Source organism: Budorcas taxicolor, chromosome 16 (assembly GCF_023091745.1).
Source record: "Budorcas taxicolor isolate Tak-1 chromosome 16, Takin1.1, whole genome shotgun sequence".
Classification (NCBI taxonomy): domain Eukaryota; kingdom Metazoa; phylum Chordata; class Mammalia; order Artiodactyla; family Bovidae; genus Budorcas; species Budorcas taxicolor.
Genome location: NC_068925.1, coordinates 54,683,567 through 54,698,915, shown reverse-complemented (window position 1 = coordinate 54,698,915; position 15,349 = coordinate 54,683,567). Strand labels below are relative to the sequence as shown.

General features: G+C 43.0%; 1 protein-coding gene across 6 annotated transcripts in view; it reads left to right on the top strand.

Annotated features, from left to right (window-relative positions):
- Positions 1-15,349, top strand: part of PRDM2 (PR/SET domain 2) — a 112,912-nt gene that overhangs the window by 36,725 nt on the left and 60,838 nt on the right. For all 6 annotated transcript variants that reach the window (XR_008200716.1, XR_008200717.1, XR_008200718.1 and 3 more), the window contains exon 5: positions 2,220-2,346. Coding sequence is in view for 3 of the 6 variants with exons in the window: in XM_052653495.1 (XP_052509455.1) it covers positions 2,220-2,346 (127 nt within the window). In the remaining 3 variants the exon portion in view is untranslated. The remainder of the gene's footprint in view (positions 1-2,219; positions 2,347-15,349) is intronic.

Sequence of the window (15,349 nt, the reverse complement as noted above, 5' to 3'; positions counted from 1 at the left end):
TAGAATTAGTTGATTTATAGAAGCTCATTCCTTCAACAGAAACAGGTTATTTCATAAGGGTTCCAAAAGGCATCCGTAATGGATATTTTAATGCATTAAAATTTTATATGTTTTATATAATATTATACATGTGTTAGTTTTTTGGTTTAGGTATAACTGATTCAAGAAAGGAAAACACATTGGTTTAAAGACAAAAACAGCAGGTTTTAGCCATCCTTGGGGAAATAAAGGAAACAGTGGCTTGTTCTTTTATCTTAAAGAATTTAGAATATTTTAAAATTTGGATAACATAAGCACTGAGTTCTGCAAAGAATGAAACAAAATATTTACTTTCAAAGGCTTTATCTAGAATAGAAGGTATGTTGAAGAACTATGTTGTTTCTAAGCTGACATCTTAGATGGAATTTCTCCTGCCCCTAAAACGACCGTATCCAATCCTCTTTTGTAAGTATAGTGCAGTGATCAAAATCAGGATGCTTACACGAGCACAGTATTTTATTAGCTAATGTGTACAGTCCAGTATGAATCTGCCTGCAATGTGGGAGATCCAGGTTTGATTCCTGGATGGGGAAGATCCCCTGGAGAAGGGAATGGCTATCCACTTTCAGTATCCGTGCCTGGAGAATTCCATGGAGAGAGGTGTCTGGAGGGCTACAGTCGATGGTGTCCCAAAGAGTTGGATATGACTGAGAAAATAACACACTTTCACACTTTATTCAAATTTTGTTAATTGTTCCAATCATGTCTTTTTAGGCAAAGAAAACTCCGTGGCATTCAGTTGTAATGTTTCATTAGTCTCCTTAGTTTGGACAGCACCTTAGTCTTTGTTTTTTATAACCTTTCAGTTTTGAGAGAACTGATCAGTAATTTTGTAGAATGTCCCCACAGTTTGGCCTTCTGTTAAGCTTCATTATGATTAATTCACATTTATGTATTTGGGGCAGAAATAAATCTCCAGAGATGATGCTGTGTTCTTTTCTGTGCATCGTATCAGGAGGCATATGATGTTGACTTATTATACTGTTTTTCACTTGGTAATTAATGTTTTATGGGAAGATATTTTGAGATCATGCAAATACTATATTATTGCTCAAACTTTCATCTACTAGTTTTAGCATCTATTGATGATTCTTGCCTGAATCAGTTATTACTGTCATGAATGTCTAGTTGTGATTTTCTAATTCCATTATTTCTTTTTCATTGATTAGTTGGGATCTACTGAAGGAAAAGCTTTCCTTATTTACTTGACTGTTCGTTCATTCATATCAGTTTGGACTCATGGATTTTTATTTTATTCACGGGGTTATAGGTGGAATATTACTTGTTTTGATACACTTAGAACTTTTTGACAGATGAGTCATTGTGAGAAAAACCAGTAAGCCATTTGCTTCAGTTTTATTTAGGAGTGTAATCTTTCCACTCAGTATTATCTTTTCTTCAAGATCTTATTCTCTAGGTAAAATCCGCATGATGGTGTATACATGGCTTTAAGAATGTTTTAGGAGCTGACACGTGAAGTATTTACAGGCATCTCCTTCTAAATTTCGAAGTTGTCTTGTAGACTCGAAGTGTAGTACAGAGGGTAAGGCAGCGAATCCTCCAAGGACCGGAGCAGGTTGGCAGCAGCGCAGAGATAACGCGCTGCCAGGGCGCTCACGTCCTCCGCACCGCCTCTTTTAGCATCTCTGTGATATAATTAGCTTTGCGTTTATAAGTATGCAGCGGCGTGTGGTTCTTATGCTTAACTTAATCTTGGACTCTTGAAACCTGCGCTGATAATTAGTTTTCAGCACTTCTCTTTCCAGACTGCCCGGTTCTTTTAAACTACACTTTACATTTTCTCATCAGCTTCGATTTCATGGGCAATATGGTTCCGTGGTGTTTTTTTTTTCTTTCTGCGTGAGTAGTCTTGAGGCTTATAACAGTAAGATTCCGAAGCATAAAGCAGTTTTAAGTTTAAACCGGTCCTATCAGATCCCGACCTCCACCGGACGGACTTCGGGGGAGGAGGCGGCCAGGAAGTGAGGTCCTCCCTCCAGCAGAGGGTCCCTTCCCTTGCCGCCCGGCTCGCTGCCGCCGAAGCGGAGGAGCCCTTCCTGCCGGGTTGGCCTCCGGCGCGCCGCCCGGTCAAGAGCGCCGCCCGCCTGCCCCGCCCCGCCCCGCCCCGCCAACAAACGCCGCTCTGATTGGGCCGTCGCCTGTCTCTTCTCTTCCCGCAGCCAATCGCGCCGGGCGAGGAGCTCCTGGTCTGGTACAATGGGGAAGACAACCCCGAGATAGCAGCTGCGATTGAGGAAGAGCGAGCCAGCGCCCGGAGCAAGCGGAGCTCCCCGAAAAGCAGGAAAGGTAGGAGCCCGCCGCTGTCCTGGCTCCCGCGCGTTCCGAATCTGGGCGCGGGAGGCGCCCGCGGCTCTCCGTGACCTTTTCCGGACCTGGTGTCGGCCCCCCCGGCGCTGCTGAATCACGGCGCCGGACGCCGCGCTCGGACTCTTAGCTAACTTCGGGCCGAGGAGCCGGCGCGGAAAAGTGAGCGGACGCGCGCGGAGACGGAGCCGGGGCCGGTTGTCATTTCCCTCTCCCACAGCCCGGGTCGCGGGACTTGGGGGTGGGAGCGGCGACCGGTCCCTCCAAGCCATGCATGCCCGATATATTCTTAGCTTTTTGTGCTATTCGCCAGCGACGCGTCACAGAATGTGTTCTGAGAGTGACATTTCCAGGTCTGCAGATTCGGCGGCCTCGTGCCCATCCTCCCGGACTGTTCAGGAGGGCCGGACGCGCTGCGGCCGATGCGCTGGCCTCCCGGGGCAGGGAGAGGACGCTGCTCTCACCATCCCGGCCCCCACTCCTCCACGGGCCGCGCGTTGCCGTCCCGGCCACCTCACTCCAACCCGGCCGGGGCAAGGCACTGCCACTCCGACCCCTAGTCCTCCCCGGGCCGGGCCCTAGGCCACTCCACGCCGCGCAAGACCGCGCTGCGCACGACTGCAGCACTCTAAAGATTTTAGCACAGATCTTGTTGAAATTAGGCCGTTAACAAAATGGAAGTTGAACAGTGTTACTTTTGACTCAACTCCAATAGTTTTATTTGGTTTTCAAACAAAAGGTAAAGTGTAGTCACACTTAAATAGAAGGCGGGGGATAATTTCTGGGAGGGAAATAGTTTGGTTGGATATATCATATTTCCAGCTGGCATTCTACACTTTCTTTTCTCCTTTTAATGGAGAATTTTAATATTAATTCGTGAGTCTTTCATAGAGCCCAGTTTGAATGTATGCCAAGGCACGGTATGGTAGTTTGTCAGTAATAGGAAAAATTTTTTCTTTTTGGCGTTTTTTTGGGGGGGGTCGCTTTACATCTCAAGTAAATTTTTGTAGCCATCTGAACTTGAGTCCGGTCCTTTACTTAGAACACTGAAGAGTGAATGGTGGAAGTCATACTGTAAATGAACTCATAGTGTAAACTTGATTTTGGAAAAATGTAAAAATAATATTTAAAACTGTAGGCAAGAAATCCATTCTGATTGTTCTAGTACATATTCTTTGTATTTCACAGTATAGTCAATAATCCGTCCAGGGCAGTTTGTTGGGCCTTCTCCTGACTACATGTTCTCTGTTTAACCTTGTCTCTTAATAGTTTTTGATCATTAAGTGCTTTGATCATGAATCAGATGATCATGGTCTAGAAAATTTGCCAGGTGTTTTTACTGTTGTCTACTGTTTTATGTGAGTGCTGAGATTTTTGTTGATATTAGGCCTAGTGTGTAATTGTTTGCAAACTCTTCAGGTAATTCAGATTGTTCCTTTATTTAATATTTATTTTGTGTATAATTAATGTCACCAGCCTTTCCAGGTAAGTTGTGATTTGCAGGGGCTGGAGTTTGGAGGGCAGGAGATCTTAACTCTGTTACTAAGCCTAATTAACTCATATTTAAATATAGTCATAGGTTAATAACAACTTCATTCTAAGGCTTTTCTCTGTTCAGCGTACTTTGGTGTGCAGGTTTAGAACATTTTATTACCTTTTTCTTTTCTTTTTTCTTAATTTTTAAAATTTGAATGTGGAGGAAAAAACTGAAAGTAAACTTTTGTTAGTGGTATGTGAACTTACACATCTTCATTTTTATACCTGTCCCTATTGATGGGTTTTTGTATTGAGGGGTTTTTGTATTGAGTTCAGTAGTTCATATTTCTTATTACCCTATTATTTATAACTACTCTAAGCTGTGTATAACCCACTGAATCTTAAGTTTTAGTTAAAATAAGTACATGAACCTCACTCACTCTCAAAACTTAACTGTTTTGAACAGCTTACCGGTAAGGAGTCCTGTTTGCTCTTTATGATTTATTAAATAGTTAAAACGTTTTTGTTACTCTCTGTAAAGCTAATTTATGGCTTAAAAAGACCTGAAATGGAGAAGCTTTTTATGTTAACTTAGTTCTTTTCAGGTCTAATTTAAATGACCTCAGACATTTAAATACCTTTTCAGGCAGTGATGTCAGAGAATAAATCAACATAAATTTCATTCAGTAGATATATTAATTTAGTATTTCTGAAAGCCAGATGTTGAAGACAGGCAGCTGACAGGTAGATGGACCATGGACCTAACTTCATTTAGGTCAGGAGGCAGGCAGAAAGAAACAAAGGGCTGAATTCTTCGCAGTTCTGAGCCTCTGCTCCTTTGCATGACAGCTGCTATGCCTACAGCTGTGCATTGCATGTGGTGCCTTTCAGAGTTCATCAGATCGCTGGTGGATCATGAAGCGTGTTCTGGGCAGTAAAAAGCCCCGATTCCTTTACATACAAAGCAGCCCCTTCTCTTCTCTCCCTCTCTGTGTCTCAGTCACTCATTGAACTAATGTCTGCTAAGCCCCTGCCATGTGCCAGTCACTCTGCGAGGTCACACAGGGCAATCTGTGAGCAAAACAGCAGCAGTAGCCTTTTTCCTGGCACCTGTGGAGACAGGGGAGCAGACAAACGTTCAATCAGTAAGTTGCTGATCAGTGCCTAGATGGTTGGCATGGAACAGGCCCTCAATAAATATTTGTTGATGGGCAAACAAAGACTCACACAAACCTGTAATGAAGGAAGGGAACATAGTGCTGTGAGAACACAGTTCATATTGTCTCTGACCAGGGAGCATGCCGTTTTGCTAATGGCCAGAGACGTACATATGTTAGGCACTTTGAACTGGAATTATGAATTCTATCCTTTGTAAATAAGCCTAACTTACATGTCGGAGTAGCCCCTGTAATGGGATTGAACATGAGAAGTTCCTTGAACAGATTGAAACTTTTCAAGTGGAGAGGAAGGGAGGGTTTCCAGTGTTGGATGTTTCAGGTTGTTATTATTTGCTCCACGGGAAGACTGTGATCTGTGAGGTAACACAGGCCAAATTTAGAAGTCTTTAATGTGTTGATTTCTGTTCCTTGTTAGCTACGGTGAAAAATGAGGGATTGAATGTGCTTGCTAGCAGTAAATGGTGTTGGCAAATGTTCTTTTTAAAATACAAAATGTAACAGCAGAATGTCTCTGCTGCATCAGAGCCTTACCCGTAGTTCTTTTTACTCTAAAGAAACAGCAGTGTCTTAATGCCCCTGGGCTTAGTGGAAGGAATGAAGAACACAGAACTTGGGTTTTTACCAGGTGTGTGATGGCAAACCATGTCTGGGGGTACAGTTTCCATAGATTTAAAAATAGTTGTCATAATGTGGAATGGCCCTTGTGCTACATAACCTCACTGGATTGCTGTCAGGAGCCAGAGAGATAATAGAAAAGAACAGCTCTGTGCAGCCTGTGGGTCCATGGTACCAGCAAGTGCCACTGACAAAATGTGGCTGACAGTTACTTATGTGGTTCTTGAGGAGCTACAGAATTGTGAGTCATTTAATCTGTCAGTGTTTATGGAGCACCTGTGAAAGCTCAAAGGAAGCTGGGGGTCTTCCGTCTCCCCTCCCATGGCAGGGCTGCACTGTAGGCCGCTTCACTCTAATTTTAGGCCTTATTCTAACCTGTTGACTTTCCAGTTCATAGCAAATTAGGAGGAGGAAATTAGAAGAGTTATTTATAGCATCAAGTAGTTTTATTGCTGATAGCTAGACAGTTAAGACAAAGTTTATAACAAAAACATTAATGACTATAAAGAGCACAGTTCCATCAGATCACTCAACAGGGTCACATAATCTTTTCTAAAAACTTTAAATAGTCCCCGAAATCCTGAGATCAGCTAATTTTTAGTATTTATTTAAAAGACTTATAGTCACCACAGGACAGTTCAATTATAACCAACTTAAGAAAATGTTTCATCTCTTTCCATAATTTAAATTGTTCACATAAAAGTCCTGGAGGTATTCCCCCTGCCCCCGCCTGGCACACACACACACCTTGTTATTTAACAAGTATTGATATTTTCTGTGTCAGACACTTCTAGCTGCCAGAACTGTAGCAGAGAACTAAAAACAACCCACATTCCTGCTTTCAGGGAATTTACACTCTGGGGAGTGCAGGGACAACCAGCCAACAGATGAACAAGAAAAGTCTTGTAAAGTTAATAAAGTATGTGTGTCAGGGTTGTTAGGTATGTCACTGGGGGTGGTTGGCCAGGGGTAGCCTGTCAGAGGCTGTGACTTGATTGACATAGAGACAGGCCCTGTCACATCTCGGGACTGAGAGCTGCAGGAAGAGGGACCAAGCTGGGTGTTCTTTTAGCTCTGTGGGCGCTTTATTGCTGGGGAGATGTGTGGTATAGGGAGAGCCATCTAGAAAGCCACATGGGTCTTTGTGTGAAACTCAGTTTTGCAGGGGGACATACTGGCCCCTTTCCTACCAGCACTGCACATAGTGCTGGATTGTTAGGGGAGATTAGAGGGATGGGTGTGAAAGTCTAAGGAGGAGTGTGTTGCCTGTCCTATGGGAGTTCAGTGCAGGTCAGAACAGCAGAACCAGGTGTTCTGGCTGATGTGTGTTCAGGCTCCAGGATAGGGTGGGGATTGCCAAGAGTCCTTTGGGAGAGGAGGTGATGTTGCCTTCTGGTCGAATAGCTGAGCCCTGTGGGGAGGGCTCCTATGAAGAATACTGAGGAGGGGAAGAGGGAATGAGTTGGGGAAAGAAATTCACAGGGACATGAGAGGTCACACAGCTGGGCTGAACAGCAGGTAGAAACAGAGGTGGATCAGGAAGCTCTGATGGAGAGTTGGAGCCACATGGGCTGTATGGTGCTGAAGCTGGAAGGAGGAATGAGCTCCGAGAAGGGCTGAGGGATACTGAGCACTCTTGTGGGTGATCCCATTTAGCCTCTGCTGCTTTTTAAAATAATTTGATTGAATGATTGGTTGATTGGCTATGCTGGGTCTTTGTTGCTGAGCGGACTTTCTCTAGTTGCGGTGAGCGGGCTGCTCTCTAGTTGTGGTGTGTGCGGGCCTCTCGTGGTGGTGGCGTCTCTTGTGGAGCGCAGCCTCTAGAGGGCGTGGACTCGGCAGCTGTGGTTCCAGGGCTCTAGAGCTCATAGCCTCTGCTTCTGCATGGTAAGGCTCCAGGTGAGGAAATGGACACCCAGCGAGAGTGGATAACTTGTCCAAGCTCTCTCTGCCAATGAATGTCAGAGGCAGAACTTGAAGCCAGGTTTTCCATAAAACCTGGTTTCCACATGGTTCTGCGCAATACTCTGCTTTTTGTCCAGTTGTACATGTGGAGGTGGAGAAGGGAACAGCAACCCACTCCAGTATTCTTGCCTGGAGAATCCCAGGGACAGAGGATCCTAGCGGGCTACAGTCTATGGGGTTGTAAAGAGGCGGGAGCAACTGAGTGACTGAACAGCAACAACATGTTGAGGACAGCAGCAGTAGAAGTGATCGCATTGATTCCGTTTAAAGTTAAAATTAGAGAATACATTTAGTGAGCAGAGAACAGGTGGGCTTCAGTGACATTTGATGTCTTGACCTGCCCTGCCCTAGCAGCCAAACAACTCTGTTTGAGGCTCCTTGGCCAAAGCTGAAAGGTGGTGGCTGAATAACAGAGGCCTGGCCATGGTGCCTGAGGACGATGACAGATGGGCCCTGAGCTTTCTGGGGTCTGGTGGGCAGGTTCTGTGCCCACTTACAGTGCACTCATCCCTTGGTCTTGTTGTAAGTGTTGGAGCAGGGCGTGGGTCACTTGAAAGTGGCTACGATTCTGTGGAGATAGGGCCCCAGCATTAGATGTTCCATGGCTTGTGAGCTTGTCCCCTCGAACTCAAGTGAGCAGCGTCCTGGTTGGTCCCCAGGGGAACTCACTGCCTCCAGCTGAATGATGCCTTTGCTCAGCACTGGGTGACCTGCCTTTGATGGTTGCCTGCTGAGTTGATCTTGCTATTTTTGCGGGGGTCTGTTTTTAAAAGCTCAGTGCAGTTTCTGTATTTTTTTCAACAGTTAAGATTCAGGGAATTTTTTCTATTTCTAATTCTACTGCTGCTGCTATTGAATTGCTCTAAATTTAGGGAGATAAGTTGGTTGGTATTTTTGTGCCCTTGATTCTTACTGTGTATAACTTTGTTCATAGGAAATTTGAGGATTAACTAAAATTTTTAAAAGCATTTTGCAGAGTTTCAACTGCATTGGAAAAATCCTAATATATAGCGTAATTGAATGTGTTAGGAAACATGCTATGCTCTGTGTAAGGTTGTTATTCTGGTTCTTCTGTCCCTATGGAAACTGAAGGTGAGACTTGCCTCATACAGGGGAAGAAAAAGAATTAATTATGATTAAGTTTTCTAAAAGGTGAAAAGATTTGAATGTAGAAAGTTCCAGTAGTTGATTTTTAAAAATTCAATTTTAACTTGAAAGTAACAAAAGTAAAGAGCAATTTGCCGTGCTTTGCCTAGGCAAGAATACTGGGTTCTTTTTACATTACGGATTCATTACTGTTTTTTTAAAACTTACCGAGTATTTCCTTAGGCAGTTTTACATTCCTGTTTACAGATGGGCTGTTAACACTACATGAACTTCATGTTCATAGAATTAGAGAGAGAGTATATATAGTTTTATATTTGAAGTTGCTTCTAAAGAACTGAGGAATGGAATAAATACTCCCAGGAATGCCCTCCAGCTGGTTAAAAATTAATAGACATTTCTTACAGTTAAAGGCTGGGTGGCAGACTGGGAGTTGCAGCTTCAGACAGGCTTGCATGGTGCTCTTGCTGGCATTCACAGTATCTGCTACATGCTGCTGAGGACAGTTCTCAAATTTGCTTTTATTAATGTTAATAATTTGGTTGGCATAGTTTAGGAAGTTGAATGACTTGGAGAGACTTGGAGAAACAGGAGTTATTTGAAAACATTACTGTTGTTTCTCAAAGTGAAGAAGATAAATACTGAAAGCAACCGCTTTTCTTTATTGCTGCTGCTGCTTCTAAGTCGCTTCAGTCGTGTCCATAGACGGCAACCCACCAGGCTCCCCGTCCCTGGGATTGTCCAGGCAAGAACGCTGGAGTGGGTTGCCATTTACCACTTAGATTAAACCAGTGTCAGATGTTACGGGAGTTCCTGGCTGAATTCATTCATTACACTGCGTTTTGATAGAGACGTATCTCAGGATTTGACACTGTGCACACCATGTCATCACGTGACGAGCTGCTGCTTTCTCTTGATGGTGGGAGTGACAGCATGGTTCTCGTCTGCCCAGCACTGCGCTCGGTGCTTCATACACGTCGTTGCTCATCCTGCTCGTAGCCCTGCAGCGTGGGGAGTCATTCTTCTCCTTCGTGAATGAGGACACTGATGCTTGAGGGCTTCTGTGATTTCCCCAAGTTCACCCAGCTACTGAATTAATTGGCTCCACTTTGCCTAAACCTAGTTTTTGTTCCTTAATGTTTCTAAGCAGGATGCCTACACAGAATAAGTAGCAGTGTTTTATAAGAATTTGCTAATTAGCCAAGACGAATTTTCACTGCTCTCTTCAAAATTGCACACCTTAATCTTAAATAATAAGGCAGTGTGATTAAGTGAAATCTTTTGTGTTAGAAAGCTAAGTTATGGTGAAAACTAATGCCTTCAGTTATTTTTTGCTTTGGGGTTTATGGATTAAATAGATTTATTGTATTCCTTTGAGCATCTCAAAGAGTTTTTGAAAAAACTAACAGATCAAATTTTAATCCCTTTCTAGTTCTTGTCTGTTAAGTGTTCTTTTAATGACAAATTTGCTGGTTTGAACTTCTTATGACTATTTCATTTCTCTTAAGTTGTGTATTATTTTTGAAATCAGTTTTGAAACCACAGGAACCGAGTGAGACATTGTCTTGGCTTGACTCCCTCTGCAGTGCGGATGGCAGAGGCATTGTGTCTAGGATTGTGGAGTTCTTCCATCTTGTTTTGTTGATCGTTTTTAAGAAGCCAGTGATGTTTAGCGTCCTGCTCCGCTAAGTGTTCTCTTGCTGAGAATGACTGACCGATTTCCACTGAATAGAAAACAACTTTAGAAGTTCCCTTAAGCTGAATGTTATAGATCATGAACATGTTTTAATTAGTATACTAGTTTTAAAAGTCTAAAAACTGATTTTCAGTGTAATTCTGATTTGTTTACTGGATAATTGAGTTAAAATATGCTTGTTAGTTACTTTCACTCTTACTCTGTGACACCAGTAAAGAGGGACTTTGTTTGTTTTATCAGAATGTGTGTGTGCGTGTGTGCGCGCGCTCATGTTCACGCAGCTGTGTCCGACTCTTTGCCACCCCTGGACCATAGCCTGCCGGCCTCCTCTGTCCATGGGATTTTCCAGGCAAAAATAACTGGGCATGGGTTGCCATTTCCTTCTGATGGGGGTAGGTTTTTTATTTTTTACCTTTTCCTTTAAGAAGAATTCATCTGAACTGTTTGAAGCAGTAGCTTCTTACAAGGTTTTGTTTACTGATAAAGCTGTTCCTGTTCTAGGGACTTGATTCATTTCAGAGGAAAGGCAAGAAAGGAGACAAGAAGGAGAGAGGAGTTGCCCTAACCTGTCTGTGTGCACTCCCGAATCCTCCTCACGTGGGGCAGGAGTGATTCGTCATCATGTGTATCCCACAGTAGAGTCTTTAGAATGTGTGTACATGTTTACAACTTAATGCTTCTTGGATTTGTAATTTATAGAGTATTTAGTTGTTCTGTAGAGATTTAGTAAGTCCATAACACCCTCATACGCACTGTATGTGAGCTGCTGCTTACTAATCTGAGCTTTCATGTTTTCATATTTCCTAAGCATTTTTCTTTCTTGTTTAATTTTCTCTAAAAATTAAGGGGAGGTAACGTTGTTTAAAAGGTTTAAAACTGACACATATATTAAGAAAAGTCCTGAGGGATTATGGGTAAGAGACTAGACCATGCTCAGTATTCTGAAGCTCTTATTGTAGCTACTTATTTCCTCTTCCCATTTTTGTGGTCATGACCCTGAAATTTAAAAATATTTTTTGATAGAAGTTTTTCATTGTAGGATGGTGTAGTTATTTTAATTGTTATTAAATTTAATATATGTTAATATCACAAAGAATATTTGAATAGTTTCAGAGGTAAAAGTTTATTCTAATAAAATAACAGCATTGTGTGTGATATATAAAAATGTCACCTTCTAAAGTAAGATTATGATATCCCAAATCCTTGCTATTTTGATACTTTAAGGAATTTTTATATGTCCTTATTAGTTTAATCATTATCTGAATGACCAGAATCTGATTTCACCCTTAATGTGATAGCTGTGTGTTACCCCTTAAGTAGAGTTGTAGAGGATTGTCTTTGCTTTGGTTAAAAAGAAAAGCAGTAAATACTTCTTAGGCTAAAATTCCTCCTCCCCCTTATTTCTATTAAAGCTACAGTGATAAACAATCTTTTCCTGTTGTGCTTATAATCCTACTTCTTGGTGCAGTCTTTTGTAGGTTTCCTGAGCTACCACATGCCACAAAAATGAAGGCAAACTGGTTTGTTCACCCTTGTTTAGAACCCCAAAACCAAATTATGTGTACTGTTTGAAGTTCCAGGACAGTTTGGAATTGAAATTTCTGTGCCTTTTGTTGCTCTTCCCTGGTGGCTAAGAGGTTAAAGTGTCTGCCTCTAATGTGGGAGACCTGGGTTCGATCCCTGGGTCGGGAAGATCCCCTGGAGAAGGAAATGGAAACCCCCTCATCCCCTGGAGAAGGAAATGGCAACCCACTCCAGCATTCTTGCCTGGAGAATCCCATGGACGGAGGATCCTGGTAGGCTACAGTCCATGGGGTTGCAAAGAGTCAGAACGACTGAGCGACTTAACTGTAACTGTGCCTTTTGTTATTTTTCTACCATTTGGCTTCTTAGTTTCAATTTTCATTCTCTTGCCAGTTTGAGGTATAGAATATTCCTTTCTGTTTGGCTGTATTTTTGTTTTTAACCTATGAGGTTTTCACAGCCCGTTTTTCTGTGCAGTAAAGCAGAAAGTCTCAGGTTCCAGTGAGGAATGGGAAGTCACTGTGCTCCACCTTCTGCCTTGGTCCCTGCTTGGTGAAGATGTTCGTGGTGGCATCAGTGGAAACCCATGTTCTCCACCGTACGCCGTGGTCCCTGCTTGGTGAAGGTGTTCGTGGTGGCATCAGTGGAAACCCGTGTTCTCCACCAGATTTGTGCTGCCGCCAGCACAGTGCTCATTAGTTGGCAGTTCTGATTTTTGTCTGTTTACACATATGGATTGTAATTTTTGTAGGATTAACACTGGAGGTGAAATTGCAGCTTCCCTTCTCACTGTCATCCAAACAAATAATAAAAAGCAGTCTCAATCTTGGTTGGATTTCTGAACAAGGGGTTTAAGATTACAGATTTGCTTGTTTTTAGGCGCTGTGCTGCACGCTAAGTTGCTTCAGTCGTGTCTGACTCTTTGCGACCTTATAGATTTTAGCCCACCAGGCTCCTCTGTTATAGGGTTCTCCAGGCAAGAATACTGGAGTGGGTTGCCATGCTCTACTCCAGGGGATCTTCCTGACCCAGGGATTGAACCCACATCTCTTTATGTTTCCTGCACTGGCAGGTGGGTTCTTTACCACTAGGGCCACTTGGACTGCCCTTTAGGAGTTATATTAGTTGCTAAAATACATTATTCAGGATGTATCTTTTCTTTACCTGGAAGTATTTGATAACAAGATCAAATCTGAGTGTCAAGCTTATTTCAGTTCAGTTCAGTCACTCAGTCGTGTCCGACTCTTCACGACCCCATGAATCGCGGCACGCCAGGCCTCCCTGTCATCACCAACTCCCGGCGTTCACTCAGACTCACGTCCATCGAGTCGGTGATGCCATCAAGCCATCTCATCCTCTGTTGTCCCCTTCTCCTGCCCACAGTCCCTCCCAGCATCAGAGTCTTTTCCAGTGAGTCAACTCTTCACATGAGGTGGCCAGAGTACTGGAGTTTCAGCTTCAGCATCATTCCTTACAAAGAAATCCCAGGGTTGATCTCCTTCAGAATGGACTGGTTGGATCTCCTTGCAGTCCAAGGGACTCTCAAGAGTCTTGTCCAGCACCACAGTTCAAAAGCATCAATTCTTCAGCACTCAGCCTTCTTCACAGTCCAACTCTCACATCCATACATGACCACTGGAAAAACCATAGCCTTGACTAGACGGACCTTAGTCGACAAAGTAATGTCTCTGCCTTTGAATATGCTATCTAGGTTGGTCATTATTTTTCTTCCAAGGAGTAAGCGTCTTTTAATTTCATGGCTGCAGTCACCATCTGCAGTGATTTTGGAGCCCAAAAAAATTAAGTCTGACACTGTATCCACTGTTTCCCCATCTATTTCCCCTGTTTCCCCATCTATTTGCCATGAAGTGATGGGACCGGACGCCATGATCTTCGTTTTCTGAATGTTGAGCTTTAAGCCAACTTTTTCACTCTCCACTTTCACTTTATTTTATTTACTTATTAAGCTTATTTATGAAGCTTATTTAATAACGTCTGTTTTCAGTTTTGACTCCATCAAAATTATAAATTTAGTGATTCAGACTGGAAAATAATGTAAATTAAATTACTGTCTGTATGCCAAAGCAAATTAAATTCATGGTTGAATTAGAGTGTGGAAAATATTGAATCAAGAAAGAGTGATCCTTAACTAACACTATTTATGACCCTCTTCAGTTTTAGAGAAGTGAGGTCTTCTAAATCTCCTGGGAAGTTGTCAAAAAATTCAGTTGCCAAGTGGTGTCTGACTCTGCAACCTCATGGACTGCAGCACACGAGGCTTCCCAGTCCCTCAGCGTTTCCCAGAGCTTGCTGAAACTGATGTCCATTGAGTCAGTGATGCCATCCAGCCATCTCATCCTCTGTTGTCCTCGTCTCCTGCCTTCAGTCTTTCCCAACATCAGGGTCTTTACCAGTGAGTTGTCTCTTCGCATCAGGTGGCCAGAATATTAGAGCTTCATCATCAGTCCTTCCAGTGAATATTCAGGGTTGATTTCCTTTAGGATTGACTGGTTTGATCTTGCGGTCCAAGGGACTCTCAAGAGTCTTCTCTAGAACCACACCTCGAAAGCATCAGTTGTTTGGGGCTCAGCCTTCTTTATGGTCCAGCTCTCACATCCATACATAACTATTGGAAAAACCATAGCTTTGACCATACGGACCTTTGTCGGCAAAGTGATGTCTCTGCTTTTTGATACGCCGTCTAGGTTTGTCATAGCTTTTCTTCCAAGGAGCAAAATTCTTCTGATTACATGGCTGTAGTCACTGTCTGCAGTGATTTTGGAGCCCAAGAATATAAAATCTGCCACTGTTGCCATTTTTTCCCCATCTGTTTGCCATGAAATGAGAGGGCTGGATGCAGTGATCTTAGTTTTTTGAATGTTGAGTTTTAATTCAGCTTCTTCACTCTCCCGTTTCACCCTCATCAAGATACTCTTTAGATTCTCTTCACTTCTGCCAATAGGGTGGTATCATCTACGTATCTGAGATTATTGATATTTCTCCCAGCAGTCTTGATTGCAGCTTGTGGGTCATCCATCCAACTGACCTCCAGTCCTGTGGCCAATGTTGAGTTTTCCAAATTTGCTGCTGCTGCTGCTAAGTCGCTTCAGTTGTGTCCGACTCCTAGCAACCCCATGGACTGCAGCCTACCAGGCTCCACCGTCCATGGGATTTTCCAGGCAAGAGTACTGGAGTGGGGCCAGATTTGCTAACATTGAAAAAATGTTGGTGAAATTGTTAAACTGTTTTCACAATAGATTGTTTAACATTCCCCCCAACTTCTTTCTGTGTTAAAGCACATTAGGTGTGTTGCTCAGCCTTCACTGTTGGTTCCATATCAAATACAACTGGATAAGTACTTTGCCAATGGATAACGTGTTTAAAAGGAACCTGACTTCTATGTGTTGAGTGGAGACAAGAAGGGAAA